The 26,356-nt window shown below is 52.6% G+C and overlaps 4 protein-coding genes across 4 annotated transcripts; 3 read left to right on the top strand and 1 right to left on the bottom strand.

The window, feature by feature from the left end:
* Positions 1-2,522: 2,522 nt before the first annotated feature.
* On the top strand, positions 2,523-4,443 carry J4E90_004714 (uncharacterized protein; the record flags this gene model as incomplete). Its single annotated transcript, XM_051434278.1, has 2 exons — positions 2,523-3,171; positions 3,230-4,443. The coding sequence occupies 2 exons, from the start codon at positions 2,523-2,525 to the stop codon at positions 4,441-4,443; spliced, it is 1,863 nt and encodes a 620-aa protein (XP_051291534.1).
* An 8,779-nt stretch (positions 4,444-13,222) lies between these two features.
* On the top strand, positions 13,223-14,431 carry J4E90_004715 (uncharacterized protein; the record flags this gene model as incomplete). Its single annotated transcript, XM_051434279.1, has 2 exons — positions 13,223-13,448; positions 13,500-14,431. 2 exons carry the CDS (start codon positions 13,223-13,225, stop codon positions 14,429-14,431), a joined length of 1,158 nt encoding a protein of 385 aa, XP_051291535.1.
* A 4,511-nt stretch (positions 14,432-18,942) lies between these two features.
* J4E90_004716 (uncharacterized protein) lies at positions 18,943-20,853 on the top strand (the record flags this gene model as incomplete). The annotated part of the gene is made up of 1 exon (XM_051434280.1): positions 18,943-20,853. The coding sequence occupies one exon, from the start codon at positions 18,943-18,945 to the stop codon at positions 20,851-20,853; it is 1,911 nt and encodes a 636-aa protein (XP_051291536.1).
* A 2,876-nt stretch (positions 20,854-23,729) lies between these two features.
* Positions 23,730-25,262, bottom strand: J4E90_004717 (uncharacterized protein; the record flags this gene model as incomplete). Its single annotated transcript, XM_051434281.1, has 2 exons — positions 23,730-24,781; positions 24,830-25,262. 2 exons carry the CDS (start codon positions 25,260-25,262, stop codon positions 23,730-23,732), a joined length of 1,485 nt encoding a protein of 494 aa, XP_051291537.1.
* Between the last annotated feature and the right edge of the window lie 1,094 nt (positions 25,263-26,356).

Below are 26,356 nucleotides of genomic sequence, written 5' to 3' on the forward strand. Positions count from 1 at the left end.
TTGGTCTATTAGAGGCCTCGGGATGTTTGTATGGGTCCCAAGCCATAGGTGGATCGAAACGGCTGCATGTAAATGATGCACGCGTAAGTCCACAACCGGCCAAACTACCGTCTTCACCTCTGGGGGAATCCTCCGTCGTACACTGCCGTACGTCGTTGCGCCGCACCGACGCCGAGATTTCTTGAATAGGGATCAGCGCCTTTGGTGACCCCTGCAAGCCCCAGCCGGCGAAGAACTCAAGCCTACACTAGACTGCCGTCTTTTGTGTTGAGCGGCAATTGCTAGCAGAAAAACTGCAAGTTCGATATCTCAGTTGTTGTTGATTGCTGTGCCACAAAAGCCAAGAAACATCCCGGAGCTATGTTATCGAGTCGAGAAACCTACTGTCTCTCGGCGCCTTCAACAGGCTGTCGCCGAATCCCAAACCGCGCCATTAAACACAGAAACATCCGATTAGTTGCGCGGCGCCAAGCCGGTGCCGTCATTCTTCTCCAGAATGGTCGCCCACCCGAAGTAGATCCATCGTCGGTGCTTACCTATGTTCGTGGTCCAGCCCCGGATTGGTAATTCGGATTGGTCCATTTTGCCAAGTCCACGACTAGGCGTAAGGACGCTTGGCTTGACGGTACGCAAAATAGCACCTTTCCCCTGTGCAAGCGCCCAAATGCCATGTTGTTGGTGGTCAGCTTGCAGAATGAAAGCATCTCATCACACTCCAAGCATTGACGGATTCAGCCTGTTCCTAAATAGCAACACGCACCGTGCCGCAGAGATAACCGAACCGTCGAACGGATGCTCTCGTTCACAGTCGTCTAGGTACATAGGTGGCGACGATGCGTATCGTCGATGTTACTCGGGGTGGAGCCACGGCTCTGTAGGGCTACAGCAGCAAAGATCATGTGATGGATCAGCACCGCACCGAGCGTACAAAAGATGGCATTGCGTTCCAAATACCAGGTGTAGCGGTGAGCGTCTGGTGAGCGATACAAAGTAAAATGATGGTGGCCCGCGGAGATGAGGTCGACAAGCGTAGTTGCGAACACATATAGGCGTCAACGAACCTTGGAATAGTAGTCTTTGGTCACACCAAACATGCTCGTCGCAGTCTGGATCGTCACCCGACGCGGCGGGAAGGATTCACTGAACGTCGCACCGACAAGATAACGGCCTGGGAGGCCAATTATGCGGCCTGAAGAGAGCCACACCTGGAACGCCTTCACGAACGTTAAAGCAACATGGCCACAAGCGACCTTCTGCCTTTCGGACATGAGTGCGCGTGTGTATTAGCCTCGCATCCAATTCAAGCTCGTCGAGTGATGCAAGTACGCGCGTTGCGACAACGAATAGACCAGAGTATTGCTAGGTAGATCAGCATTCTAATTTGTTCCTGGAGATGGTGTCGCGAACCCACAGAGACTATCCTATCGCGAGCCAAGAGATTGAGTACCAGCCGTCTACCGTGTGGCGTGTCAAACTGTTGCATCTCATACGACCGGTATCCACATACCTACCAGAAGAAGAGAGTAATTCTTGTATCTACCTGAGATATGGTAAGTCTTGCACGCTGTGTGATCAGTAATCGCGATAATATTGATAGTAATATAGGCCTTCAATTGTAGTACTTGATCAAAGTTTAGTCCTGTGGTCTCGAGGCGCTGCAGCGCATTGGACAATCCTAGAACACTCTGAGGCTATACCACAACCAACAGCGCTTTCGAAGCTAGTGCTTGTAACACCTGCTCTGACAGCTCTCAAGGTGAAGATGCTACACGGCCTGGACTCAAAATTCTGTACGCCCGTTTACGGCCAAGCCGTCCGATCGATTGAACGGAGAAGAGGTGGAGTAACAACCTTCTCCAGCGTATAGCGTGCTCACGATGACTTGCTGGATGGTCACGTGCCTGACATGTGCGTGGAACGAACGTGGAAGATAGTCTCGCGAGGACAGGCGTGGCAACCACCCGAGCTCACCTGGGCACTTCGCCACATGTGGCTGGAAAAGTCGCGGAAATGCACTGATTGCTGGACCAGAGCAGAGAGTACTGACATGAACTTGAAACTAGGTAGTACCGAGCGCAGTGAGTGCAGTGGAGGGTGGCTCGCTGTGGCGTACTACACGTTAGGGAGTCGTTTCCCGGAGAACGGCTCTGTCACGTGCTAGTAATCTCGGGCTAATGCAGGGCAGGGAAGGCGTGGTAGCGGAGATTATGGGCCAACTCTAACGGTGGGAACCCGTCTCGACTACTGGTCCAACGCTGCCCGTCTCCTTACTCCACGTTTTGCACTCGTAGACGTGGTGTGTCGCATAACAAGCTTCAAAACATTGCAGCTGAACGGGTCCGCTTCCACACGTCAATCAGCCGCACGCACAGCCCCAGTGATCAGCACATCCCGAGGCGCATTCGCTCGCTGATCGCCCCAGAATCGGACCTCGTGTGCAACCGCCGCCTGTTTGAGCGACGTTGTCAACCCCGAGTCTCTGGGACACACTTTACCTTTGACAAAGAAAACACTCAAACACCATGTCGGCCGCCGCAGCAACCAAGCCGCCGGGCACCCCGCGTCGCGAAGTCAACACCAGGACTTCCTCGTCTCCTGGAGCTGCCAACCGCATTCCCCGCTCCTCGACGCCCACTACGAATGGCACCACCCCAGTGTCACGAACACGCTCTGTCCGTGGAGGCACCAATGGCACGCCAGTCTCAGCGCGCGCAGCTGTCAAGAAGCCCGCCGCATCCTCGAATCTGAGCACCTCACAGGCCGATGCTGCCGATAACGATGCCCGAGATGAGCAGACTGCTCTCCTCCAAGATCTTAAGGAACGCCTGCAAAAGGCAGAGAGCGAGGCAGAGGAGCGACAGAAGCAGGTCGAGATCCTCAACGCTCGCCTCGACGATGCTCTCACCGAGCAGGCCAAGCTTGAAGAACGTGCCCACGAGGAAGAAGAGAAGGTCGAGTCGTTGGAGAACGTAAAGCGCGAGCTGACACGCCAACACCGCGAGCTCGAGGGCATCTACGAGGCCGAACGTGCGCAGATCATCAAGGAGAAGGAGGAGACGCAGTCGAGGGAGGAGGAAATGCAGAACACCATCCAGCGCCTCAAGGAGACCATGGCAAACAAGAACATGCCTACTGGCGAGGCTGAAGAGGAGCAGCACCTGTCCCGAGCGTGTAAGTCACACTCATTGGATCAGCGTAGGAGTCATGTAGATGCTAACACAGCTGGCAGCAAGCTTCCGCAACAACCCATCCCGCACCAACTCCTCCCAGAACCTCGAGAACGTCGCATCCTTTGCACCACCCAACTCGGTCAAGCGCAGCGACTCGCGAAACAACTCGAAGCTCATCCACCAAAAGGACAAGATCATCGAAGACCTGCGTCTCGAGCTCGCCGAATACCAGGTCAAAGTGTTGGAGGTAGAGAATGCTGGCGGCGGACGCATGCGCGAACTAGAGAAGCAACTGCTCGAGACGCGCATGACTAACGCCAGACTCATGGAAGACAACGAAAGCTTCCAGCTTCTGCTCGGAGAGAAGACGCTTAACGGAGACTTGAGCCGCGGCGACTTCCTGCGCGAGACATCCAACACCGAAGACCGCGCACCATCTCGTAGCGGCCCTTCAACCAGTCTGGCTGACGAGCTTCAGTCCGCCGAGGAAGGCGACGCCGAAGTCGTTCGCAAGCTCGAAACTGAGCTCAGCAGCATGAAGGCGCAGAACCAGGCTCTTACCCTCTACATCAACAAGATCATTGGTCGCCTACTCACACACCAGGGCTTCGAATCGGTCCTAGGAAATGATGTCGAGAACGAAGGCTCTGGAGGCCCCAACAAGAACAAGGAGCTACCACCGCCGCCACCCCAAGACAGCGACCAGCCACAAGGATTCCTCCAGCGCGCGAAGTCTGTTGCCATGGGCGGGAACCGCAAGCCACGACCGTTGTCCATGATGGGACCTCCCGCCGCGCCCAACCAGACGAGTGCCCATGAGGATCCAGCCACTGCTCCGTCGATTCCCTTGACGCGAAGCACGTCAGGCCGACACCCGAGCGGCAGCCACCACCACCGTCGCTCAACTTCTGAGATTCCGGGCCTTACAAGCAACCCAACATCGCCCGGTATGGTCTCGCCACGCAACTCTTTCTTCGGTCCGCCAGTCATCTCGAGGGCGCCTTCCGGTCAAGGCCCCATCCCCGAAGACAAAGAGGTGGACACACGGACAGAGTCTTCCTCGGCAAGCCACGTCGATACACCATCTCCACCACAGCAAAAGCTGCCACGCAGTGAGACCACTGGCCCCATGACGGGTAAAGGCATGCGACCTCTGCGCCTTGTCCAGAACGAAGAAGAAGCTTCAAAGGCCCGCAAGGCCGCCAACCGCGCAAGTTGGTTCGGCGGACTCTTTGGCGCCAACCAGCCGCAGCAGAACCAGGAGAACGCTTAGTACAACTCACGACGTCCTCCTTGTTAAACAGACAATTTCATGTAAGTACTTCTAGAACGGCGTGCTTGGCTCCTTTGGATACGACGGATGGATCAACGACTTAATGTTGGGAAAGCAATGAGAGATGAGGGATGATGAGGAATCGATTGAATGGGGATGAGCAAACATATATACATTTGCGGGTGAGGGGTACCAGTCATGAGACTTTCTTTGTTGGACTCCTTGCTTGCACTATTCTTGTATACCCCCCTTCCCTGTCTTTTTGGATAGTCTATACTTGCATGTGGGTTTTGGGTTGGTAGTTGGTGCAATGGTATGCTTTTTACTTTTAATTCGTGTCTTCTATCGTCGTTTTGTGATTGCGGCTCTTTTCCTTGTTCTCTTCGTCGGTGGCTCCGGAGCACTACAGACGGGGTTCGTATCGCTCTTCCCTTGCATGGAAAGCGCCAAACTCCTCTTTTGCCCACGCCCCTCATTCTCAAGCTTGACTTCCACGACCCCTCCACCCTCGCCATCCTCCTCGTCTCCCACACTCTCACTCTCCCCATCTGTATCCACAGGCCACCCCTGCATCGCACAGCTCAACCTCCGCTTCCTACTCTCTGACCCTTCTAAGCTGTCCACCAAGCTCTTCCTCGGCAGCACACTCAGACTACTCCTTCTGTCCTCGCACCTCTCGCAGATTCCTCCATCGCTAATTTGTCGTCGCTTCATTCGTGATGGACACCGATTTGGGTCTAGGCTGTGTAGTGCGGCATGGCTGCATTGTGTGTAGCGGGTGCGAAGGATGTGAGCGCATATGTGGGGTTGGTGGGAGGAACAGGTTGAGACGAGAATGTAGCACATGCTTGTCGATGTCGTTCGATTGGACACCCAAAAATTGTGACGATGTCAATGCGCGTCGGATAGTTGCCAGTGCGTGGATACCGGTATCTTGGTGGGCGTGTTATACATACTGGATGCTGCTTGATGCTACTCAGTTTGTGATTTCGATTGTGTAAGTGCACGAGACATTTCCCATTGTTCTTTCATTCAAGGGATTGAGTTGCCCAAATCTTGCATTTTCTTTGTGTTGGCTTCGGTATTGTCATGTTTCATTGTTACATATCTTGCTAACATCGGCATGTCTCACTTCGCAATTCAAGGTATGAGCGCTAAGCAAACAGAAAGGCAAAACCAGCCGGAAACTCCCTGAGATGTATCCCAGTGATTTGATGCTTAAAGAAACACTGCGCTCATCATCAAGTCCCATTGCCGTCGGATTCCGATACCATCAGAATGTCGTAGAGGATGAGCTCAGTCCCGCAGCCTCCAGCTTCATCCCCATAGAAGTTCTCGCGACGTTCAATTTCGCGCCGGTACCGTGTCCTACCACACAAGATATTCAGGAACCGTAGCTTTGTCTTCTTCGTCAACTTTTCTAAGCTTATCCTTTCAAGATCCTTATTGGAAAGGTGATTGCTGCAAAGGAATGGGAACTGGCGGTGAGCGCGCGAAACGCCTTCACGAACCTCAACACTTTGGATTCGGAAGAGTGACTCATAAGGTTGAGTGATTTCATCACCCTCCGTAATGCAATATTCCCCCCATGCGTATGCGAGATTGACTTGGAATGGCGGATTACCGGGCACCCTCTGGCTTTCACGCTTCTTAAGAAAGTATGGACCTATCTTGATCGAAATCCTGTAGAAATACCGGCAAAAAAGTAGGATCTCGGCGGGCGTGTCTGGCTCAAAATCGCCTTTGTAGCCGCAGTGCATGAAGATCGTCAGTTTGATGGGTTCCGTAAATGCGGTCAGTTCCTTGATGACATCGCTTGGCCATTGCCCCTGGACCATTGGGATAGCCATATCCAAACTCAACTCATTCAGTTTAGAGCACATGTTCCGAATTTTCGAAATGTCCTCTGCCTGGGGTACATCCGGGGTGTCTCTAATTCCTCCGCAGGGCCGAGAAATATCCAGGCTCTTTAATTGCCCCAGTGGCAGTAAGTTTAGCAGATTCCAGGGGTCTGCACGGTGATTGTGCTGTGTCGTAGTAAATCCGCTCCAAGGTGATCGGATCTTGAGGTGCTCAAGTGCTGGAAAAGGACATGATTCTTTGGAATTAGCAAGATGAGACTCGAGAGCTTTGGTGTTCTCCCCGTCGCGCGGAACAAGGCACAACTTTTCTAAAATCGAGGTATTCCCTACGAAAGGGATGAGTGACTTGGGGTCATTTAGTCCAAGCGAAACAAGTTCTTCCCAACCTCCTTGCTCGCCCCAAGCCTGTAGCTCATCTTCTGTGAAGATAGACGAATCTGACACAAACAAGCGAAAGTCTCGTAACTTTGGTAATGTGTGTTCTTTGATAATCTCCGTCAATGTTGTATAGTCCACTTCGCCTATACTGTCCGCGACGACTTGGAGGACTTTGAGAGCAGGATTGCGGATAACTATCCCCATCAATTCGTGTCGGAAGCCTGTCCATGGCCAGCTAGTATACCCAGACAGGTTGATTTCCAAGCAGGTGATCGTAGAAATAGCTCGTTGATGTATCGATTTCTCCGGTTCACGTCTCAGTGAGATGCTTGTAGTTGTATCCCGGTACGTCAATTGCTTTGATTTGATAGACAGTCGAGTCCGAGGAAAACGCATAAGCAATGCATCAAGAACGAAAGCCGACACGTCAAACGGTCCTTCCCATTCTAGCTCTTCCAGATTTACTAGCCCGTTGAAGAGATTCTCGATACGGTTCCGATGCTCCGGCAGCTCGATGTGCTTTGGTTCCCAGGATGCCAAGTGCAGATGTCGAATCATCCCTGGTATGCGAGAACCCGGTCGCTCAAGCCTTCGGAGTAAACAAAGATGTGAAGCGCGACGAAAGTCTATAAAGTCTTTCGATAGAGATGGGGCACGGCGAGACCATACAGTTCGCGCGATACTAAGCAGATGTTGGAAAGATCTCGGATACTCTGGCGACATACTTCGGAGAGGATAAGATCGAGTATCTCGTTCGGTTGTCGTCCGAGGAGTGTCGTTTGCATCGACTGTGGAGCGCTTCTTGACTTTCTGAGCTTCATGGTGAGTGGGCTTTAGGGTAGAAGTCGACTAGAGGTGCTGGTAAGAACATAGTCTCTACGGTGGGAGAAAGGTGTATGTAGACTGTTTGTAACAGGGTCAGAGCTTCTCATCCGCCTAATGTTGCTCACTATCTGCCTGTGAAAGACTCATGCAAACGCCTTGATCACCCGACGCATTCACTAACTTCATGATGGCCTCGGCCGTTCGAATGGTGGGCCATATTCACATGTAAACTATAATTATCCAAAAGCTCAAGGCAGGAGTATACGTTGTCGAAGTGACTATCGAGTCGTTGAGATTTGATAGCGCCCAGGCAGCAAGACACGATGGATGTTAGATCGCTCTCACCGTATGTTTTGCCTAATCTCCGTCCCCAGCATTTCGAATCGCATAATCTAAGTCGAGGGATGTCAATGGGTGTAGTAAAAGACGCAAATTCTCCCTCCAGATCTACTCCACTCGTTCGAGAAAGCGACGCAGTAGCCGAATCCAGATCAGCTACGCCCAAAGATTGTGCAAAGTAAAGTCTTCAGCAAAGCCATGCTCTATATACTTGTATCTTTCGCGTCTTTGTATCTCCTTCTTGTACCCCTTAAGATCCCAAATTCTGTTCAACAGCGGCTGAATCCTGCTCTTGTCTCTAAGCTGCTCCATCGACAGCAAGTCCAGCTTCTTTCTGTTCTCAGGGATGTTTCCGCATTGGAACGACGCGCCAGAGTCACTGAGCTGGAAGGTGCAATTAGACTGGACCCATTCTGCCTCAGAATGTCGATCTATCCTCATAGCGAGGAATTGCATTCGGAAAGGCCTTTGGCACGGGAGACCCAGGTCTCTACGCTCTTTCACTACGGTGTCGAAGAGGATCTTGCACATCCTGCAAAATTTTCCGTAGCGTTTCGAGTGGAAGAATTGTAGTCGCAAGTACAATACCAGCACGATCGGGCTTTTGAACAGAGAGAGTTCTGCGAACACAGCTGCACACTCTGAAGTTATCGCGGATAGATCGACGTTGAGTTTCAATACCCATAAGTCGGGACAGAGTATCCGAACTCTTCGTATTTCTTCCGCAGTTGGCGTAAAGAGCTTCCTGGCTCCACGCGGACAATCGAGCTCTCGGGTCAAGTGTAATCTCATGAGGTTAGGGTTTGATTCCAGTAGTATGAAAGGAACCGCGCGACGGGTGTGTGAGAGGGGCTGTGCAGTAAACTGCGCTTGACCGCTATAAGCAACATGAAGTAGTTGAGACAGAGGATTGGCTTTCAATAGTTTGACTAGCTTAGCCTCGTCGTCACTGGTGTCTATGCGATAGTCGAAATGGAAACTGAGGTGCTCGAGCTGAGGGGCCAGGCCGATGAAGTGCCCTGCATTTTCGGGTTAGTACATGAGCAAGTTTGTAGGGGAAAACAAAGGTACGTACGAAGCTGATGTATATTGTGTAGATGTAGAAGAGAAAGCTCGTCCCACTTTCCTCTCGAAGCCCACAGCTGCAATTCACCGCAGGTGAAAATGGTAGTATGAAGAGATAGCTCGTCGATACAAGGAAAGCTGCTGTTTCGAAATAACTCTAGCCTCTGTGGAAGAGCCTCGATATCCTCTGGATCCTCGTTGAAGATAGCCAGCGTCATTAGCGTGTGTTGCCTCGCCAACCACGCAACGAGGTTCTCTTTGAAGCCGGCGGTGAGTCTCTGTACACCATGGTAGCGATAGACGAATGTGTTTATTTGGAGACCAATCCGGTGAGTTAGGACATGGCCATTCAAACGACCCACATTTGACCTATGCCTGGGAATGGGTTTCCAGACGGATATGTTCAGATGAGCTTGAGGGTGTTGAGAAGCTATCATCTCAAGCAGGTAGTACGGCAGTGCTATAGGGCCGTTCCAGTCAAACTCCTGTAGATACTTAAGCCTAGTGAGCAGGGTAGCTAGGCAATCCCATCGTATCGTAAGATCTCTCTCAGTGTCAGTGATACCGAGGGTTCTTATCTTCTCCGCAAGGCGACAGTTGGGCCCCGCCAAGCGCTGTAGTAGACGGTTATGGGATGCTCTTCCGACATCAATCCTGACCTCGCGGTATAGATAGGATGCGACGAATAGGTAGAGCCCGCGTGAGACTAGGGAAAGGTTGACGAGGTCACGAAGATCATTCGTACAAAAGTGTTCAATGATCAAGCTCAGGATTTCCGGGCTGAGACCCCCGAGCCTATGCGGACCTTTCGGCTTCGGTTTGAGCCTGCGCAGGAGTTGCATTGTCGTAAAAGAATGGGATGCTAGAGCATGTAAGCTTGAGTGCCACCGTCGCCAGCCCTGATTCCTCACCTTTCTTCCTATCGTTAACTAACATGATATCGAAATTTGCAGTTCGGCTGCTCGTGAGTTGGGGTATTGGTTTTGGTCGGCACAGGCTTTCGCATGAGGAATCTTTCAAAATCGCGAAATATCTTCGTAACCAGTATCGGTGTCTACTTGGCGAGCATTTTTTTCGCTACCGGACAACTTTGAATATGTTCGGATGCAGTGGATCGTTCCGGTATACAGACCTCGTCAATCCAATGGGAAGTCCTCGATTGCAGATGCAGATGCCGCGCAGGCCAAAAGGTCCATAGAAGTCCGTGACATTTTGATCAAGGCGCATGACTGCTCGGGGTGCGCGATACCGGCACAGATATTTCCTGATGGGAACGATGGGAACGATGGGACTGATGGTGTGGTAAGGACTGAGTACCCACAAGGTGGAGAGCTACTGCTATTGGAGAGTGGCCACTGCCCAGGTGCGTCCATGGATGGAGCAGGCGCTAACCATTTTTGTCTGCAATAGAATGAAAGTGCGGATGAATTTTATCGGATGTTGCATTTTAACACTATCTCGGGTCGGTTCAGACTTGATACCCACATACGTGTGTGGCGCCTTCATAATCGCGCAAAATTGGATGAAAGCGTCAAGAGAACTACTGACGAAAGCGCATCAGAACGACCAGCGCGGAACACAAACTATGAATACAATGGCCGGTCTTGAATGGGGTATCATATGGAAATGGAGACGTAGAATACAAACCCAAAGAGAAGATGCTAAAGGTATATGCGCCTTCACGACCGTGTGATGGGCGCTTTCGGTCCCGCAGCGCGTGTTGTCCACTCTACCAGCCCATGCTCTGCATGTGCCCAGTACTCGCGCGTCTTCTTGTACATGGCCATGCGCTCATCAAGGGTAGACACCGCCATGATCTCCTTGAAAGGGATTGGCCGTTCCTGCGCTGGTATATGCTTGAGATCAATCGCGGTGCCCGAATCTACGCGTTTGGTTCTTGCGGGTGGCTGCACGCTTGTATTTGAGGTTTGGCTGTCGAGAGGTGAAGGCCGTCGCTGCGTCATGGGAGGCAGTTGTTTGCGTACGATCGTTGTCTGAGGAGGACCAGGATCTGGAGTTGAGTAAATGGAAGAGGTCGTAGTGAGACGCGCTAGGGCCCTGGTATCTCGTAATTGCTGGTCATCTTGGAATACCAGTTCTGGCAGAAAACGGGGTTCGGGAGTGGGTGGCTTCGACTTCGGCGCTGCATCGTACAGTTCGTGGTCTAGTCCGACCCTCTGCCGTAGTCGTGATATGCTCGACTGCTTTCTTAAAGGCCTGCTTGTACTGTCCGATCTCCCGAACTGACTGTCCATCTCACTGTTTTTGCCACCGACTTGCGTTGTTTCAGTATGATGTGAGGAAGAGTTGCGCCTCAGTTTGGAGAGACTTCTGCTCAGGGAGACACTTGATCGTCGAAGTGTGCCGCCCACGGTGTCTGCCCGTCTCGGTAGTTCAGTCTTCCCAGTAGCAACGAAGGTATGTGAGGGTCTCTCATCCGGTTGGATTGCTGTGGTGTGGAAGTAATCGTTAAGGCTGGCACCGCTACCGCCTAGTACATTCACACCCCCGACGTGTTTAGCATCCATCGGACCCGAGATGACAAGCGCCTTCTTCTTGGCCATAGCTTCGTTGCGGACCGCTATTGCGATAGCGGGGAAAGATGTGAGCCACAGAGGTGTCTGATTGTCGTGTGGCACCAGGCTGGACACGGCTCGTCTCGAGTGGGTGTGGGTCGTCTGGAGGTTGGACGCGGTGGAACGGAGGATGCGACACCGAACGAATGTGACGATAACCTGGATAGATGAAGTGATTAGCCGCTCCCACTGCTCTCCCAACAAAGACGGCTACAGCCAAGAGATGGAGCGATTTTAATATGGGTACGCGTTGGCTGGCAACGACAAGGCTGAATTTGGTACGTCGAGCAAGAACACTCCCGGAAGTTGGTATCCTTCTTCCGAATATACCGCCTCAGACTTACGATGATGGAGCCACAGTGATTCGGAAGCGCTGTGAGATTCAAGCTGTGGCTGCACCCTGGGGTAGATCATGTTGCCTGGTTTGGGTCATCTGAGACGCACGCCGTTGCGAGAATGTAAGACGTCCGGATACTATCAGAGATGTCTCATAACAAAACAGACGGGAGATTGCCCATGACGCAATAAAAACATAGCCAGGCTGCCCTAACATCCAAGGCATATGGGTGTGGCGTTGTTCTATACACGTGGGTTGTCGGTCGCTCGTCGGAAACATGAAATCCCGAACATCGCACGCATAGCATTCGTGATAGATTTCGGGCTTCAGCTGGGCGATCTCGGTTAATATCGACTCTCTTCATGAAGGATCGTAGTTCTGATACACACGTTGTGCGTCTTGGCATTCTATACGTCTGGATCATTGGGGATAGCGGGTAGGTCGAACCCGAATGTTGTCCATACAGCGTACTCGTGCTCTGTACCATCGAAGGAGTATACGGAAGTGTCATGGCTCTTGTGTACCGAGAATCCTTCCCTGTCCGCCCTTATGGTCGTTTGATCGTACTTCGGATGGGAGGTGCCGGTTCGAGCGTCGTCGCGGGGCGAAGGTGGAAGCTAGAATCCGCAGGAGAAATGTTCTATCATGACAGCTGCAGGTGGCACTCCTGTGCAGACGTGATTCAGCTAGTCCGCGTCCATCTCAGTACCTTCGCGCTCCTTCCCTCGATGCGCGCGTTCTGAAGGCAAGCGAGGGCGCGACGTCGCGCTGAAGCAAGTCTTGAGACGCAAAAAATACACTGGTGACTTACGCGCGATAACTTCACACACATATACCGTGATCTCCAGGCAGCGACGTTGTTGATGGGGTGGATGAAGCAAACCGCGTTCCGAAGATTCGCCAACGTCTCATCCAGGCTTCCCGAACCTCTTAGCGCGGATCCACCCAACGGCCTTCCGCGCCTCACCAGGTTAGCAAGCCATCGCCACGATCGCGAGGCTGCACGGCAACCACTTCGGAAGGGTCTTCACCTTCTATCCAGGGGTAGCCATCATGCAGTCTCGTCTCTATGCACGGGCAGGTATGGCGGCTCCCGCTACGGAGGCTTGACACCTGTCAGGCAGCGAGCGCTTGAAGCGAAGAAGTGCATAGCATGACTGGTAGGACTTAGGCTGTATATAAGGCACAATGCCTTGCGCTACATAGAAGAGCATCATCAGCATCCATCTCAGCAAGTCTTTCATTCATCGTCCTTCGAGTCGTTCATTCTATTACCTTCTTTTCATCGTTCCTGGAGAATCGATAGGCCGGTCCACTTTCGCTATATACCCTACTTAGACCCTATTCTTGTTTATTTTTTACGATTACGACCGAAAGGAACGATATCGATATTCATCATGAAGAACTCTCTCATTGCTCTTACCCTCATCGGTGCCGCGGCTGCCCGCCCGGCTGCCCTCAAGACCAAGCGTGAGGTTCCCCAGGAACACGCTCACCGCAACGTCATCATTGCCGTCAACGATTTGTTGTTCCAGAACAACCCAGACGACATTCAGGATGGCGTCTTTGCCCTCCTCGGAGCTGCTGCTGCCGCTGACGGTGCTGGAGACATCGCTGATGCCGGTAAGTCTTTTGGAATCCATTCCACATCTTCATCAAGCTAATCGTCTACAGACTGCCTTCAGCAAGCCGTAGCTGACCAGGCTTTCACCAACGCCAAGGAGGCCGGTGATGTCGAGGGCATGACCATGGCTCTCATCTACCGTGCTTTGGAACGTAACACAGGCTCTGTCGGTCTGGCTTCCGTTCCCTGCGAGTCCATCCAGGCTGTCAACCCTGAGATTGCTGCGCTTCAGCAGCACCAGGATCCTGCCAGCGATGGAGCTGCAGAGCTCAACAAGGGAATTGCTGAAGAGCTTGCTCGCCAGATTGCCGCTGTCGGTGGAGACCCATTGATGGCCAACGAGGCTTCAACTTTCGCCCCTGGCGAGATCGGCGACCCAACCGGTGCCGGCAACACTTGCGACGACGAGAACGATGATGCGGGATGCATCAACACCCAGAACCTTCGCGTCGATGACCTCACTGAAGATGAGATCGCCGCTGCGGTCGCTGGTGTCAGTGGAGCTGCTGCTGGCAACAGCACTGCCGCCGCTGGTAACGCTACCGACAACGCTGCTGCCAACGTCGGTAACGCCAACAACAATGCCAATGCGGGCAACAACAACGCCGCTGCTGGTAACGCTGGCGCTGGCAACAACGCTGCTTCTGGTAACAACGCCTCTGCTGGTAACAACGCTGCTGCCGGTAACGCTGCTTCCGGTGCGGGTGCCGCCTCATTCGGCGGTTGCGACCCTACCATCACCTTTGGCCTTCCCTCTGACGGCCGTCAGGAGGAGGCCTTTGAGCCCACTGATCTCACCACTTTCAACCACGGCTCAGCTCAGAAGATCGACATCATCTCCCAGTTCATCTGCTCCCAGATGTCCAACAAGTGCGATGTAGACGCCGCGGCTGTCAGCACCTGCGACGATGCTGCGGCTGCTGCTTCGGGCCTCACAGGCCAGGCTGCTGCCGATGCTTTCAACTCTGGTCTTGGTCTCTAGATCGAACATTGATGTAAGATTCGAACAGTGGGAGAGGAGCAGTGTACGATTGGTATGACAGCAGAGAGGTGTACACGATAGATGCATAGATATCCTTTACTTTCAAATCTTAGATTTTACATAAATTCGCGCTCTTTCTGCAATATCATTCATCTGTGAAACTTGAACAGCCGTAAATTGTTGCACTATATGCTGAAGATTGCCTCTTCTCTCCATATCGTCAAAACAGTACAGAGCTTACTCTCGTGTACCCAACTGTCTTGCCTTTAGCCGTGCTATCTTCGCCTTAGCCATATTATCTCTGATTGCAGAGATGAAGCCATCTGCGAACTGGGCGCTGAAGACAAGCCCCAATTCGACAAACACCACGACTAGCAATATCACAACACATATCAAGGACAGCAAAACCATTGCATACGACGCCCGTTGGAAGACCTCGCTCTTTTTAAGCTCATCCAAACTCATCCCGACCTGCATCGCCGATAATGTTAGTGATAAGAACACGAATGGGGCGCCTATAATCCAACTCAAATGCCTCGATGTAAACGACGTATTGTGAAGTGTATGATGGAAGTAGCCCCGAACGACGTGCCCAAGGCGGTGTGAATATATTTTGTTGAGTCCTTCTAGTTGTAGGACTCCGTGCTCGTAGCGTTTGTTCATCTGCATGTACTTAGTTGGTCTCTGACGTACTGTGGTTTTTATACACTCACATAATGTAACCCGTTCAAGTCCACCGTTGATGCAACCTCCTTAGTAAACGCTCGCCACCAGTACCATGTGATGAAGGGGGGTAAGAGCATGTGGTCATGCGCGATTTTAATATCCAACGGTGTTTGAATGAGCCATATGTAGCTCACCAAGAAACCACAGGCTGACGCGTGCATATATTCGTCACCACATAGGTGTTCGTTCCAAAAGTCGTAGGAAAGTATCCATTCCGGAAGTGGTTTGACCATGAGCCGGTTTAACGGCGCTCGGTCACGGACGAGATGGAGATCCATCCGCTGCACGCCGTGGATGTTATAACCCACAACCTGATAGAGATGTATTGACGCCACTCGATTTCGCTTCGCAAGGTTACTTGTCATCCACAGGAGGTGTTGAATTTTGTCCAATCGCGAAAGATCCAATTCACCTTCTAAGAACGACGTGAGGTTATCATCAACCACAGAAACTGTTTCGGATCGTGTAAATGTTGTGGGGAGCGAGTCGAGTGGGCGTAATTGCACTTCTCCTGTTGTACCAGGACCAAATTGATGACTGGCACTTGTTGCACTGCTTGCACTACATGACTGTGGTGTGCAATTGTCTACTTTGGGCGGCTCTAAGGGAAAACAACGGGATGAATAAGGCGGTTGGAGTGTTGTCGTCTAGATTTATTAGCAATACGAAATTACCACCATGGACGTCATATTCACCGTTGAAACATCAACTACGTGATCTACCATGATCACTGCTTGTATGCGTGATACAAATGCTTACATCTGGTCACGTATGTAGAGACGTTTAAGTATTCGGGTAGCAAAGCTGAGTCGGAGATGCCGATGCTACGGCTGCGGTGAGGCTAATCATGTCGTCGACAAACCCGAAGCCTTACACGCTAAGCAAGCCATCGTGTTGTGGCGTCCAGTCAGCAGTAACCATCATACTCTACGTGTGGCCATCTATATCTAATGTGGAGGCGCAGTGTAGGCAACAGAAAGCAGCGGCAAAAGGAAGCAGCAACTCGCTGTCAGCTTGTCGAATGCCAAGGCAGGAACTGGGAGCCGCGCCCATAGAACATCGAAAACTCATTTTGTTGACACCTCTGTCGCAACCCCATTTTTATTTTAGCGAGCTCGATTGCAATCCACCTGTGTAGGTGTAGCAGTGTTAAAGAAGCACATCCAAGAGACTATGTTGAGCTGATGAGCATACTAACAATCTATCCACGTTGTTGACAAAGCATGGTAAAAGAGTCGTCAGAGTATTGAACCATTCTTGCAAGTATCTTCCAGCCTCTAAAGGGATCGAAGAACGGTGGGTGAGGTCAACTGGGTCTTCGATCGATATGCAGTGGCCAACAAGAAATCAAATTGACGGAGATACTCCAGGCGCCCAGGGAGATGCTCTAAACGAACCTATTGTGGCACAAGGATTGAAGACTGTTGATACATTTCCCTATAGATGAAAGACTCATCAAAACTGACGAAGCTTTGACTATAACAGTTCTTTAGATTTTCAGAGTACATGATAACTTCAATATTTGTCGTTCCCATGGTTGTAAGGTATTGTCGATGTACCATGGTACTCCAGATATGCGAAACCTGTTATAGCATCTCGTGGAGAAGAGGGACGAACTTTCGAGAAACATTCATCAGTGTCGAGCGCCTCACATGTTGACAGTCGTGTATATAGGTCAAAGACAGTGACTGTATCAAAATGGAGGTGACCCAGAGCATCACGTGAACGATGGCGCGATGATCTAAATGTGCCGAATGGTCGCCTGATCTGCTGGAAGCGAGCGTGGACTTCAAAGCTGTTCACGAGGACGTGAAGCCCCGCACTATCGACTATTGAAGGTGTTAAATGCCTATAGTACAGCCACTGGTATTCCTAGAACGGGCTGCATTATAGGCCTCGTGCTGTGTTGAGCGGCTCGAATCCACCCTAAGACCCTCATGGTGCTCGGCAGTGTTAAAGCCAGCGAAAGTCAGCCAATGAAAAATCGAAGCCCAAGACGGCTGGTCGATTGGACTTCCGAATCGAGCGAAACACGTGCATTTCGGAACAGCCAGATATTGGTGGGTGTGATGAGCTGCCGATCCAGACCCTTTTCGCAGCCAAGCGCGGGAAGCACAACGTTTCGGCACTCCAAGTCCTGAAGGACGGGCTGGGGCGCAAAAAAGGGTCGCGCTTGTTAACGTCTATGCAGATGTGTATGCCAACAGGGGAGAAATTTGAATGAATGGAGGTCAGGTTTTCACTGGAGTCGCTCTAGCCAGACGAACGGAGCTGATGGCTGAAGCATTGGCTACAGTACGTAGTACAGCGAGGTAGTAATGACTCGTGCTGTTGTCGTGTTGTAGAGCAATGGCCAGGGCTCCACTGTGGAGAAGAGGGTTGGTGTCGTAGCGAATTGGGGTCTCCAGTGTGCCCTTAGCCGTGAGCGTAGTGCACAGGTGGCAGGAATCTGCTCGCCGTCACTCATTCATGTCGACGAAGCGGCAGAAGAAGTGGATGGGATGGAGCGGGGAGGGAAAAGCAAAAGACAACGGGGAGGGACCGTTATGCATGCCGCGAAGCCGCTTGCCAGCTTGCAGCATGTTGGCAGCGGGCGACTGGATGAAAAAGTCGTGACAGGTGTTCGTGCTTGCAGAAAAACAAGGTCTCTATGCAGGGGCCGTCGAAAGAGAGCGCCACGATCAAGGTATGATTGCACGGGCCATGATGCATCGGATGCGGTTAGGCCGGGACAGTGAGCGCGTCGAGACGCGTCAGTTTCGCAATCGACGGTCTGCGGCAACAGCTTCACGTGTTGCGTGGGAGTACCAGACTCGGAGTGCGATGCAAAAAGACGCAGAGCATCGCATGACGCCTCATGCGAGCAAATTGCGCAAAGTGTTGGATGCGGAGTGTTTGATTTTGTATGGGGCTCGGGGCACTTGGTGGGTTTGCAGAGGTTCTATCGACGATCTTGGCCTAAGCCCGTCCGCTGTCTCGCACTAGCCGGGCAGCAACCGTCAGCCGACTTTTGCGAACCTCACCGCACATCACCTTCACCATCACGACTTTCACGATAATCCCGAGCCGACTCTCGCTCGTCGCACTCCCGTGCGCTCCACGCGACTTCCTGACGACCGTTTCCTTACGTCTTTTACGAATCTTGTCTTTCGCTTGCGCTTTCCTTGGACGCGGACTAAGGCGCCCAATTCGCTTCTGCCCACGCTCCCGCTCCTCTCATCGCGACCCACGACTCCCATATCTCGCCAATACCCGCCATCGCCACCCTTCACGATAATTCACGCGTCCTGCGACGCATCTTTGAACCTTTGCGCATCGTCTTCGACTATTGCTAATCGCGCATCCGCCCGTTGACAGCTGTTTATCGCGACGTGAAGCTACGCGCCATCGTCGCCGATAAGAGCACTCGCGCATTCTTCGTGTCGACAGAGCTTCTGCAACACTGAAATCGTCCGTTGCCACTACTTCCGACAGTGCGCGACATCTTGCGACAATACGCCCGCTTTATCAAGGCGCAGCCGTCCTGCTTGCACGTGTAACCAACCTGCAGCCGCACAGTCGCGTTCGCAGAGTACCAAACACCTGCCTGCTGGGTCCCGAGACCTATCACCACCGCCCTGCATAATCAAGCCACATCGACAGCAACCGGAAAACCCTCAGACCGGATGCATTGATCGTTTGTCGTGTTTTAACTGCCGTTCCTCCTTGCAGTGTCTTTGAAGTCGACCTGTTGTTGTGGTCAAAGACAATAGTATCCTGAAACACGACCACGGAACGTCAGCAACATGGACGCCGAACGCCCCAACCTATCTACTACCCTACCCAGGAACTTCATGTTCCATTACCGTGACGGCCCAACTCCACAGACTCCCGAGCCAGAGCCGCAACCCGAGCAGATGCAACCGCCGCCGCCGCCCCGACAGGTGCTCAAGGTGCGTCGCCGCCGTGCCACCCTCGTCATGAACAACGACGACATGGACGCCGTCATGGACCAGCGACCCATCCCCACAATTGAGGCTCCCGAAGTCATGTCGGAAACCTCCAACTTGCTACCACCCTACTCACTACCTCAAAACGACGCATTCTTGTCTCCAGGTTTCAGCTTCCCTCGCATGCTTTCCCCACCCAAGACTCCCGCTGCCCAAGTGCGAACAATCAGCCACTACGAGGGAACCCAGGACTGGTCCGACGTCCCACATGTCAGCCAGAGTGAAACATCTAGCAGACCCACCTCATCGTCGGGCTTCTCAGACTCATCCGTCTCGTCCTGCGATAGCATTGGCTCCTTCATGTCAAGAGGCGGCAGCTGCACAAGCCCCGAAGATGAATCATCGGACCCTTTCGCCTTCTACCCACCCACGAACAAAGCCCAACGACCAAGCTCACCTTCGATGGGTACCCAACAATCTCGCTCCGCAACAAAGCTGAAGTTGCGAGCCACCTTCAGCGAGGAGATGGATCACCACTTGTGGATGACTTACATGAAGTACCTTCAAGACCCTACGGTGACACCCTTCAAAGCCCTTCCGAGCACTACACCACCGAACGGAGTCTGCCATCGTGTGGCGAGGATGGCTCGCAAGACATGGAAGGGCCCGAAGTCTTCTCGCGCTGGTGCCCTTAACGCGACCCCACAACACGGCTTCCTTGCCGGTACACCGGGCACCATGAGGCCGATCAGGAGTGGTAGCAACACACCTGTAGCTAGGCCAACCAGGTCCACCATGCGCTACCCCAGTGAGAAGCAATGTCGGAAGCGCTTACGAGACTTGGCTAAACAGAAGCCATCGCTCTCTGCACACTATCAGCGTATGCTTCGTCGGTCGCCCTCGCCGCTGCAATCGTCTCCTCCACCTGAGCCCGAGCCACAACCGCGTCAACAACAACCACAGCAGCAGCCGCTGTCTTCGCCATTCTCTCAAGGCTCTACTTCCTTTTCCACAAGGGACATGAACTTGTCGCTGGCTACAAGCACTGCTGCATCGATGCAGTTGGGCAACCCACTGTCGCAGCTTGCCAACGATATCACGCCACGACCGGCACCGCGAACATGGTCAAGCGCGCGTTCTTCTGCTCACCAGAAGTCACAATCGCTTCATATCGGCCTCGGACTAGGCAACCTGCTAGGCTCACCATTCCGCGCCAGGAACGAGTCAAGCAACAGCAACACGAACCAGAGCAATGCCCGAACATGGCATGCGCCGTCGTCTGCTGGTCACACCCCACGTCTGGGCTCACCTTTCCAACTGCATGCGCCGCGACCCAAGTCAAGAGTCTTCAAGCGTCGGGCGCTCCACAACAGCTTCGAAGATAGGGCGCGAAACCGTGGGGACAGCTTCGTCAACGAGATCTTTGGTGCCCCAGCTGAATCGAGTCATCGTCGCGTAAGGAGCCGTGGCTTCAGCTTGGGTGACATGATGGAAGGTGCCCGACGACTGCCTTTGATCAACGACCCGTTAGGGTTGAACCCTTTCGCACAAAGCGGTTCTGCTATGCCTAGCCCGGCACCAACATCCCCTGCCGTGCCAATGGAAGCCCAGAACAAAGGCACCGTCCGCCTGGGTTCGCCATTCGTTGGTCGATCGAGCAATACTTTCCCTCGAGCGAATGTATCTCATAGCTTCGAGCCTCCAGCTTCGTTCGAGGAGCGTTTTGCCGGAACACCTAGCGACTCAGCATACCTGTACCGATCTTAGAGCTCGACGGTCTTGTTTTCCGCTTCATCATTGCACTTGAGCATGACTGCATCATCGGCGTTACGACCGACGGCCCCGAACGCCGTCATTGCATATACTTGCCATTTGGCCCACGGGCTTACTTACTCCTGCTTCCATGAAAAGCATTTCCTTTGTTTGTCTATACCAACCTCCATCTTCTTTACCGACAGCCTTTCGCCGTCGATGGTATACCTCCGGCGGGGTCGGCAGACCTTCGCACCTTGGCTTCTTGTCTATGTTCTGGGCCTTTACTTCTTGGACATGGCATGTGGCTACATGTGTCTTCGAACAACTTCAGTAATTCGAGTGTGGAGGGCGGGGCCAAGTGTAGTCCAGTCTGACACACCTTTCCACCGGAAGGGTGTCCAGACAACTACCCCAGTCTTCCCAGCTCTTTTGTGTATTCCGGCACTTTTGCCGGTCTGCAACGTCCTCTCTTTTCAGCCCTCCAAACGGTGCGGCTTCTTGTTTCCTTGTGTTCATGTCTTCTTCTTCTATCACGACGGACATGATGAACGTTACGAAGTGTGTGTGGGATATCGGCGTCCCTTGGTATGGAGTCTTCACGAACCTCAACGACTGTATCGAAGCGTGAATGACTGATACCCAATCTCTTGTCTTTCGGCGGCATCGGCTTCGATATGGGTTTTTTCCGGAGGGTTGGATCGGCTGGACGAGTGATATTGGCTAGGACGACCGTTCGAACGAGAGCCTGTACACTTTGAGAGATCAGCTGGTCCTTTCTGAAGGGATGAGATGCGTCGAGCAGATGAGCTAGTAATGAATGAAATGGATGATCCAAAATGACTAAATGCAAAGAGTGTGAAGAAGAGACTGAGCGTTCCACATAAGCCCCTCCTCGTGCACTGATCTCCGCACCGCCGTGCCGTAAGTAGTTCCGTAACATGAGCACAGGCGTCATCATGTCTGGTCTGTGCCGATTGCCCATGATCCATGGTAGGCACCTAGCCCTAAGCCACGACGCGATGGATCCCCCCTGCTGGTGCTCTTTGACGAAATGCAACAATTGTTTCAATACCCGACATAGAACAAGAAGCCAATAAGTCCTGCACATGCTCTGTGTTAATGAAGCCTGACCGGCGAAGACGACCTTGATTACGATGTTCCGGCGAGAAAAAATAAAACATGCAGCAAGTGGATGCACCAGCCCACATCACCAACCCCGAAGTTGAAGTTTCGCGGCCGCACGCGTCGATTAGCCCAGGCATTACGCCGAGGCCTAACGTTTTCCTCGCTGCCGTCACTGTCCGGCCAGTCACAGCCCGCGAGCATAAGCCGTAGTATCCACTTGGGCTTATTGTGTGGAGAGGCGTGATGGAATTGTGTCGCACGTCGCGCGCCAAGTCTAGCCAGCCGTGCCCGGTTGTCTGGTGCGACGCGTGCGAGGTAGATCATGTGCTACCGCGAACGCGTGAGACGTGTCAAAAGACGTGTCGACTGCGTAATTGTTGGACCGGATGCGGTAAAGACGCGGTTTGGCATGCAGAGGGGCACCCTGAGAAGCATGACAAGCGCGCGTTGGTGATTCATCTAGTGCAGCGGCTGAGTTGCTTCTGGCTGTTTGGGATAAGCCCTTTGGCCATTGTATTGGATTGGATTGGGTGCGGATGCTCATGCGTGTGCCGGTGAGTATGTATAGTAAGACGCAGGTTTTACTATACTGAACGCGTATATAGAAAGCGGCCTCGCTTGCAGTTGTGCTGAGTGAGCCTGTCTAACTATGATCGTCGGGTCGCGCCCATGTTTATTCCCCTCGCCGGTCAGCCCAACCAAAGAAACTCTCCGTGCCTGTTCCAGCCTTTCGTGCTTCATTCGCGGCCTCGCGACACCATAACACGATACTGACGACACGCGTTGAAAGACATGAGCCGTGGTAGGTTTCACGTTGAGGGGGCGGGGTGTGTGTGGAGACGGCGCACGGGGAAGGTTCGACGGCTGATAATGGGCTGAGGTGTATTGTCGTCATTTTCAATATTTCCACGGCAACCCAGGCACGCCTAAAGCGACGGACTGCGGACGTAATATCGAAGACTCAGCTAGATCTTACGATCTTTGCGGATAGCTATCTATTCGTGCTTCGTCAGGCACACGCTTCCGTCACTCTGTACGTTTGCGGTCGTCCGAGGTCATCCGGCTCGCCTTCGGTTCCGGTTCCGCTGTCTCGAACCTGGGGAAGCTTTCATTGATAAGGAAAGTTCCTTTTGCAGTCGTATCGGCTGACGGTCGGATTACTCATTTGCTAGGGGATCAGCGTTCAAGATTCATCTGGGTCCACCTCACTAGACCCTTCATGACCCTTCATTTGCACGGAATCATCCACAGTTCTCGCGTCGGACGGACAACCGTATCATGTTCCATCTCCACTTCGCCTCATATCAGCGCCATAAACTATGAGAGGGACAGCTACCGGGTGTCTCATTGTTCCCGAAATGCCCATGTTGGATCCTGTCGAACAAACATGCGCTGGGGAAAGAGTTCAAAAGGAACGTCCTGCGAATATCTCCCGCACCACCCATCCTAGCAATTTGCGCAGTCGACCGAATATACCGCCCAGGGAGCCGAATGTAAACGCGCGTACTTGTATGGCTCTCGGAAAGAAAGAATATTGTCGTTGCCAGTCATCGATCACTTCATCACATTCGCTCCGATCTTCGATGGGGTTGTGGTTTGGTGTATTGTTCTAATAAGTCTATGTGATCAAAATGAGGTAGCTCCAAACGAAAGAGACAATTAATCAGTATAGTAACGTATCGCGAACTCCTAGCCATGGGGTATAGCAAACAACGATCTAGGTGACAACAAAAGAAACGATCCACGATTCCATCGTCCTCCTTCTATGGCGACACATCGCTGCCGTTCCTCAAGTGCATCTTGCTCATGTCGCCATTCTGCTGGGGCATCTGTGCCAACCAGCTAGGCGGTGCCATACCAGTCTGGTCGTGGATCGTGCTAAGCAGAGGAGGCAGGCTCTGGAAGAGGTTGCGAATAGGTGCGGACGGGTCCGCCATACCCTCGCCTCCCTGACTACCCGTGTTCCAGACGTTGATCTTCGGCTGAAGGCCCTTGATGGCAGCGCCGTTCGCATTCGCAAGCTTCTCGTAGGTTCCGTTGGTGATCATGAGGTATTGCATGAGGCCCTGGGGACCACCGAGGACGTTGGCCATGTCGCCGTATGCCTTGGCCATCGCGGAGAGACCCTCAGCTTCGCGCTGCTGGGTGATGAGGTGGGCTTGAGCTGCGCGTTCCTGGGCGAAGTACTCGGCTTCAGCGCGGCGCTTGGTAGCCTCGAAGTCAGCTTCAGCAGCACGAAGGCTACGGAAAGCATCAGCTTCGGCCTCGGCCTGCTGGCTGTACTTGTGTCCATCGGCGGATTTCTCCTGGGTGTACAGCTCTGCGTCGGCCTGCTGCTGCGCACTCTCCTTCTCAATCTTCGCCTGCACGACTTTGGTAGCACGGAGACGTTCAAGCTCCATGAGTGCCCTCTTCTTCTCAACCTCCATCTGGAGCTCAGCATCGCGTCGTTCAGCCTCGCGCTTAGCGTTGATGCGAGCTACGTTGAGGTCACGACCGATCTCAATCTCCTTGTCGGTGAACTTGGCATCTGCTGTAGCCTTCTCGGCTTTACGCTCGGTCTCGAGGACGGCAGTCTGGGCGTGGATCTTGGCGACTTCCTGCTTGGTTTTTCCTTGCTTCTCTGCTTCTCCAACCTCACCTTGCATACGAGCGTGAGCAACATCGACCTTAGCTTGGTTTAGTGCGCCCTCGTGTGCCTTGCGAGAGAGGAAGGCGAAGTACTCTGAGCCCGGAGTGTCTTGTAGTTCCTTGACGTTGGCATTGTAGATGCAAAGACCGAACTGGTCGAGCTCGGATTGAACTTGCTGGATAACTATCGAATGTCAGTGCATGTTTCCCCTAAAAGCCTGTTCCGACGTACCTTTATCTTTGAAAATCTTTCGCTCACGGAAGAGCTCTTCCATAGTCATGGTAGAGACAATGCTTCGTGTCTCGCCCTCAATAATACCCTTAACAATCTCTTGAACATGGTTGCGACCCTCAGCAACCGAGACGACTCCCTTGGCCGCCGTTTGGGTAGGGCTTCCGTCGCTCTCGCCAGTGAGTAGTACAGCGTATTTCTCAAGTGCCTCGGGGCTATCCGCGGGACCGATGGTGAAGACTGCTGGTAGGGCAAACTTAAGCTTCTCAATAGTCATAGCCTGGAGGGCCATGGAGAAGTCAAAAGGTGTGATGGAGATCTTGGAAACCTTCTGTAGAGGGTATACGAAGGCCTTCTTCTTAATCAAGACCTTCTCAATTCCTACACCCGTGATGACGAGGTAGGAATTGGGCTCGGCGACGTGGTACCACATGTTGACGGTTGAGGTATACGAAGTGTTGAAAGTATAATTTACAATCTCAAGGTTGATTTAGGCGTATGGGCTTTATGTATTCTGGAAGATGCGTGGGTTTATGAGTGATTATATATAAAGAGTGGTAACGTGCTCAAGGACAAGGAGGTATCAACAAAGTTGGGGGCGCTTCAAAGGATGATGCACAGTATGAGGTTGAGCTAACGGCGACCATGGTAACTCTTATATGCATCACGACATCTTCTAAGATGTTTCGTTTATCCGCATTTCCGGCAACGAGTGACCTTCTCGGTGAGCATCTTTGTGATGGTGTTGGTGGAGACCGCAGCGTACAGTGCACGGTCCACAACACTAGTCTGAGTATGGAGTAGTGCGGCGCAGCCTGGAGTGTGCCTTGCGCCTCACAGCCACCCCATGTGCCTTGGGCCTGAAGAAACGCTTTATCTCGCAAGAGTATGGATCTCGCGCGGTGAGCAGAATAGGCAGCTTTACGAAGTGCGCAGCCGCCGTTCAACTATGTTTTAAACTCCTCAAAGAGAAGGGCCGGTGAGGCGATCTCCAGGCCACCAGAAAACTGCGCAAGCTGTCCGCCCGCCGCGTCGCATAGCCTCCACCTTGTACATACTCACTTTTTGAAGTTCGTACACATCTTACCACCCTCAAGAGTAGAAACCCAACGCCAAGGCTCTCGGCCCGGACACCTCGTGACTGAAGCATCTACACGCTTACAATTCGCTTACCCACGCCAGGCAATACATCATTGCGCCCTTATTCCCATGGCTCGTACGATCACGAGACTGATGTGTATGCGATTTGGGACTAGTCAAAGCTGCGCCATATGAGCACGGAGTCACAGGCTTCTAGAAACTGTAACTACTCCGGTATGCGCCTGCCGTGATCCGTTCGATATCCGTGAAGACCGTTTCAGTTGTTGCCACCGCAAAAGGGTAGTCGTAGAAGTTTGGTAACGAGAGCAAGTATCCGACCACAGTACACGACTTCCTGCAGCAACGCCCGCAATCTTCATGCCAACACATCCATACTTTCGCTCTAGACATACGAAAACATTAAACAAACACATCTCTCAAGTTTGA

Source organism: Alternaria incomplexa (genome assembly GCF_024043165.1).
Source record: "Alternaria incomplexa strain BMP 0042 chromosome Unknown scaffold_6, whole genome shotgun sequence".
NCBI lineage: Eukaryota > Fungi > Ascomycota > Dothideomycetes > Pleosporales > Pleosporaceae > Alternaria > Alternaria incomplexa.